Source organism: Saccopteryx leptura, chromosome 1, assembly GCF_036850995.1.
Source record: "Saccopteryx leptura isolate mSacLep1 chromosome 1, mSacLep1_pri_phased_curated, whole genome shotgun sequence".
Taxonomy (NCBI): domain Eukaryota; kingdom Metazoa; phylum Chordata; class Mammalia; order Chiroptera; family Emballonuridae; genus Saccopteryx; species Saccopteryx leptura.
In genome coordinates, this window is record NC_089503.1 from 157,668,583 (window position 1) to 157,674,672 (window position 6,090).

A 6,090-nucleotide genomic window follows, 5' to 3' on the forward strand; every position below is an offset into this window, starting at 1 on the left:
TATTTCTGTCTACAGTGTAGGATAAAGACTGCCCTCCCACACTCTCACCAAACCTGAAGTACTCACTCCTTTAGCTTTTGACAATTTGATATTTAAGTGGCGTTACTTTTTCATTTTTTGTAGTGTATTGACTTTGGCTATTTTATTTGTGAATTGCTTGGAAGCAGAAACTTCAAAGAAGTCCCTTTACTCAAAGATGAAGTTGGACCCTGAAATAGCCTAACTAAGCTTCATATAATACACAAATATGGGTTGAAGGTTAAGATTTTACAGAACTCAAATTGGCAGCTAGATTTCCCATGTGACACTCTTCAAAATCTTATGTTAAAATGAGGCATAAAGTACACAATAGAAACTGATTAAACTGTTCATCTAACTTTTGTTAACACTACCTTACTTACGGGAGGAAAAAACCCAAAATCTTATTGTTGCCATAGACTCCTCTTTCATCATCCAGCCCAATGTTCTCCAGCTCAGTCCTAGAGAGACCTTATTACTCAAACAGAGATTCGTCCTGATCTACTTAAGGCTGATTACCAAGATTCAGCCCCCTTGACAGAGGCAGGATTGACCTCATGACAGAGGACCGACACAGGAATGGTGGTCAGCAGACCTTCTGAAGGTTGCAACTCAGGAGGTCAATGTCTGGGGCTTCCAAACTTGAGCCATATCTGAACAAGGCAACCGCACTGTGAGAGACAGCAAACTGGGGCCTGATAGGCACATTGCCTCATTTTAATCACTATTAAATTATTTACAGATAAACAGTATCTGTGGCAGAAAAAGAGCTGGCAGTTTTATACAACATCATTTTGTATTTAAAATATAAAGTTTTTCTTTGAAAATTGTAGTGTAAGAACGTTATTGTCAAAAAATACTTCCAGAAAATAAAAGGAATTTAGACCGAATATTAAGTGAAAGTGGCACCTGTCTAGAGCTCAGGCACGTAGGGGTGTGTCCCGTGCTCGCTTTCACTCCTCATATTACCATGGAGAAGGGTCTTCACAGAGCTCTGCTACTGCACAGGACTGTATTATATTTATTTTTTTGCTATTTTCCACAAATTATTTTTTTTAATCTGTCTGAGTAACAAATAAGCTATGGCTTAAAATTTCATAACAATCTGCCTTTACTATTTCTTTACTATTAGGTCTTTCTTGTACATAAATCTAAATCCCATGGTCTCCAGAAGCCTAAGTTTGTCCAAAAACAAACAAACAAAAACAGTAAAATGTTTGAATACCCCCATATTGCTCAAGTTAGCAGAATGTCTTAAGTTAATCACAAAAAAATGTAAATGTTTCCTAATAAGAGATTTACATTATTTAAAGTATTCTTTGATTCTGCACACAATCAGAAAACAGAAAGCATTTTCTCCCCAGTAGATATGGTCTGACTCTCTCAGCCTTCTCTAATTGGTGAGCAAAAGTCAGTGTCACAGAGGACTTAGTTCAAGAAGCACTATAGAAAGAACAGCATCAACGTACAAACCACAGTGATTATAAAGAAAGAGAAAGCAAAAAGGTATTTTATACCCAACCCACTCACAGCAAGTGGGGATATTATTAATCTTGAGTTGAACTGAATGTCACCGTGATTTAAATTGCATTCTTGATTACATTGTGTACTTTGCTACTCATTTCCTTCTCTTTCTAAAGAGAAATAAGAAAAAGTTTCAAATGGAACTGCAAAGTAACATGACGTTCACTTTTCAAAAGTTAAGACACAAACAGTTTTGCAAGGAGCCTATTTTTATGAATATGAGGTGTTTTGTCTGAAGTTCCAAACTGTCCACCATCAGCCAGCAAGAGGGGCAGATTTATTCAGCAAATAGCCATGTAGCTTCCAATAGGTGGAAGTTACTGTACTAAGCATGATGGGGTGTCCGAAGATTTAGGACCTCTGTGCACTTAAATTGTTCACTGTGATTGGAGAAGAAACTTTGCACTATTATTGCAGGAATGATTTTAATGCAACACCATATGTGATAAGAACTGTGGGAGAGAGAAGCATCTATTGTCTTGAAAGGATGGCATAGGTTGAAAGCACAAGAACTGAGTGTTGGAGGATGAATGAACGGAGGTGATAGGGAAAGCCTCTGGTGCTGAGGCTCTGAAAATAACCTTGCTGAGAGCGTTTCAACCGTAACTACACTGAGTGGCAACCGAGCCTTTCCAGAAGCTTAGGGAACTGACTTCTTAGCCACCATAGAACAATCTCCTGTCCTTCACCATACCCTGTCATTTCCAACAATGGACAATGCTTTCCACAACTAGAACTTTCTCTAGCTGGTTGCCAGAGGGCATGGACGGGAAATGCATGCTTTTTCATGAAATGTCCCTACCAAGGGCAGAAATCCTATGCATATGAGTATCTCCCCACTTTCTCTTCCTGTTTTCTCCCATCAGTTGAGACGCATGGAATAGAATTAATATCTGCCTCAAAGAAGCTACTTACTCATTAATAAAATGTTGGATCTTAGGCTGACTTGGATATTTTGGCAACATGTATTATCCCAAATCCATCAAACACATTTTCTTTTGACTACTTATACTTGCACCCCAAATTCAGAATCTGAAATCAGTTGACGAAGCAGAATTAACTGAGCACCATTGTAAGAGCTGCATAGGACATGCCACTGAGCCATAGTGACTACTATTAGATAAGCCTTGTCATTGTCTTGGGAGAAAGACATATGAAAAGCTAACTAATCAGGAAAGATTAAAACGTCAGTTATAGTACTGACAAGTTTATAGCATTAAAGTTTAGTAAATGAAGCCCTGGCCGGTTGGCTCAGTGGTAGAGAGTCGGCCTGGCGTGCAGGAGTCCTGGGTTTGATTCCCGGCCAGGGCACACAGGAGAAGCGCCCATCTGCTTCTCCACTCCTCCTCCTCTCCTTCCTCTCTGTCTCTCTCTTTGCCTCCTGCAGCCAAGGCTCCATTGGAGCAAAGTTTGCCCGGGCGCTGAGGATGGCTCCATGGCCTCTGCCTCAGGCACTAGAATGGCTCTGGTTGCAACAGCGCATTGCCCTAGATGGGCAGAGCATCGCCCCCTGGTGGGCATGCCAGGTGGATCCCGGTTGGGCGCATGCGGGAGTCTGTCTAACTGCCTCTCTGTTTCCAACTTCGGAAAAATACAAAAAAAAAAAAAGTTTAGTAAATGAAAGTTTGATGTGGGGAGTATGTGTCTATGAAATGCTTCATGGAGGAGGTAAGACTTGTAAAAACTGCACTGTGGGGAAGTAGGAAAGAGCACATTAGTCTGGTAAAAACAAAAAAGTGGGGAGAATGTTATGGGTGAAGAGACAAAAACAGAGAGACGTTCACCTAGAATGGAGAAAGCGGAAAAGATAATGTTGGAAAGGGAAGTTGGGAAAAGTCAGACAGTGGAGGACCTTGAACTTTGATTAAAGTATGTGTGTGTATAAATGAGCCTGTGTTCCTATACTTGAATTTGATATAATATACTTGGGTTTGGCAACTTTATTCCCGAATGATTATTTTAATACTATTTCATAAACACAAGATTTGTATGAATTATGAAATGGTTAGGTGGTTCTGAAACCAGGCCTCATAAGAGAATCACCCAATTAAATGCTTCTTAAAAATGCAGATTCCCAGGCACAACCAAGGGATATTCTATTAAGAAATCATAAACTAATGTATGAAGTTAAAGAGTTCAGGCCCAAGGGTCATTCAGGATTTAAGACCTACCTTTACCACTTACCAACCATGGGACCACTGAAAAATCACTTGATGTCTCTGAGCTCAGTTTCCTCAACTGTATAATTACTATGTTCACATGTATTTTATATGTTTGATGTGAGGATTAAATGAAATAAATCCTGTGAAGTGTTTGGCATATCATGTGGGTTTTATAGTCCATGCTCGATGCATGATAAAGATAAATGTAGTTAGGCAGTGCCAATGAGAAAGGAACATAAGGGACTCGCTGACGATGCTGAGGAAGGGGACTGACCAGATGGAACTGATTGGGTGTGCACAGCGAGCGAGAAGGCGATGTCAGAGATAGCCGGCGGTGGGATCCGGCTGGCTTACCATGCCCTCTACTCTCTTACATACAGGCCTCTCCCTTCAGCCACAGTTGGGTATTTTGGGTCACTGCCTTGGTTTCAGCTTTCTCTGCATCCCAGTCCAACACTCTATCCACTGAGCCACCACCTGGTCGGTTTCAGCTTTCTCATTTACTGCCACCAAGGAACTTACTACTCTTAGGACAAGTTAGGTAAAATCAGCCCTGAGTACCGTAGGGGGTTACATTTTCTCCCTCTCTCATTGCAGCCTCCACTTCCAAATGTGTCTGCATGTTGACCAACCAGTGTATCAAGGGCGGAAGCCAACTCTACTGCGCCAGAATAGGCTCCCAGACGAGAAGTAAGACCGTGAACATCTGTGAAGTAGGAACTGTGAGATGTGCCAACAGGAAAGTGGAAATACTGCATCCCGGAAAGTGTTTGGCCTAACACAGTTACTGAGAAACAGGTGTACTGTGCAAAAATTATCCCTACTAAAGGACATTCTTGTACAAATAGGAGACGGCCATGCCCAGAAATTACTGACAAATTATTTTGTGTTAGTTTCTTATAATTATACCCCCTCCTTGCCTCTCCTGACTTAACTTTCTCCTCCAGTTCCAGCCTGTGACGCCCGGTAGCATATCCCTATACCTTTCATATCAATCTAGTAAACTCTTCTGTTCATGTTGCATTAAAATGATGAGACTTTGGAGGACCTTGTGAAGCCTGTGTTATTAAGCATCCTCACAAGTAGAAATAAGAACAAACACCATAATTTTCTTCCATGAGTCAATAAACCTAAAAATCTACAACTTGTAACACGCGTTCTTGAAACCCAACCTTCCTGCATTTGTTCAACAAATAATTCTACGAGGTGCCAAGAACTGGGTCAGGTGCTGGTGAATCATCAGTGAAAGAAGAAACAAGCAAAAGCTCTTGTCTTTGTGAAACAGTCATGTGGAGGAAGGGACACAGAAAATAAAATAGGCACATCCATTCTACAGTACATTTGATGGTGATAATTGCTCTGGAGAAAAACAATGCAAGGAAGGGTGAGTCTGAACCTCAGGCCTCATCTCATGCAAGGAAATACTCCACAGCAATAAGCATCATGGTGAGGCTGACCGGATCCAAATGGAAATTGTCTGTTTAGAGTAGTTAATAAATGTCTGGAGTTCTAGTCTCCTGGGAAAAAGAAGAGACTCTCTCTGCCTCAGCTGAAGTGCATCACAGAGGTTTTATGCCGAAGCCCGTGCTAGATGGAGAGTCATCAGAGAAGTCTGAAGTAATAATTTTAAAGTAAATCATAGCTTTCAGATGAGGTCATACAAAGTAGACATCCTTTTCTTAGAGAGGCTCGGGTGCCATTTTGAGTTGGGGGAGCGAGGTGTCTGGAACCGCAGTCCTCAAATATTAGTGTGCATCGGTATCACCTTGTTAGTGCAGGGGCCTGCACCCCACCCCCGTTTCTGGTTCAGCAGGTCCGGGGGGAGGGCCTGAGGATTTATATTTCTAAGAACTTTCCAGGCAGGACTGCTGATGATGATCAGGGGATCATATACTGAGAACACTCAGTTGAGAAAGGCAGTCATCAGACAGCTAATCCTGATTTCGGAATGGGTCTCAAAACCTTAGCCAGCCAGTCTCAAAGCAGGTGAGTGGAATGAAGTAGATTCCCTTCCTCTAAAGCTCATTGGGGCTTCCACCTAGTGGAAGGGGCTACGAGCCACAGCCACCTGGAAGCAGGCATCTTCACTAGACCTTATGCATTAAATACAGCTCCTTCTCCATCTCATTAATCACAGGATGTGGACAATATCTAAAACATCTTGTGGTGTCAAAGGAGAATGAGAGAGCAAAAAAAACCCTAGAAACAGGCTCTGGCTGGTTGGCTCAGTGGTAGAGCATCAGCCCCACATGTGGATGTCCTGGGTTTGATTCCTAGTCAGGGCACAAAGGAGAAGCAGCCATCTGCTTCTCCATCCCGTTCCCATCCCTTCTCTCTTCTCCTGCAGCCATGACTCAATTGGTTCCAGCACATCACCTTGGCCCTG

The 6,090-nt window shown here is 42.1% G+C and overlaps 1 protein-coding gene across 2 annotated transcripts in view; it reads left to right on the forward strand.

Annotated features, from left to right (window-relative positions):
* The window catches only part of C6 (complement C6), a 55,974-nt gene extending 51,226 nt beyond the window's left edge, over nt 1-4,748 (forward strand). For both annotated transcript variants that reach the window (XM_066378431.1, XM_066378421.1), the window contains one exon: nt 4,302-4,748. In XM_066378431.1, the coding sequence (XP_066234528.1) occupies nt 4,302-4,483 (182 nt within the window). In that variant the 3' untranslated portion in view covers nt 4,484-4,748. The remainder of the gene's footprint in view (nt 1-4,301) is intronic.
* Nucleotides 4,749-6,090: the final 1,342 nt, after the last annotated feature.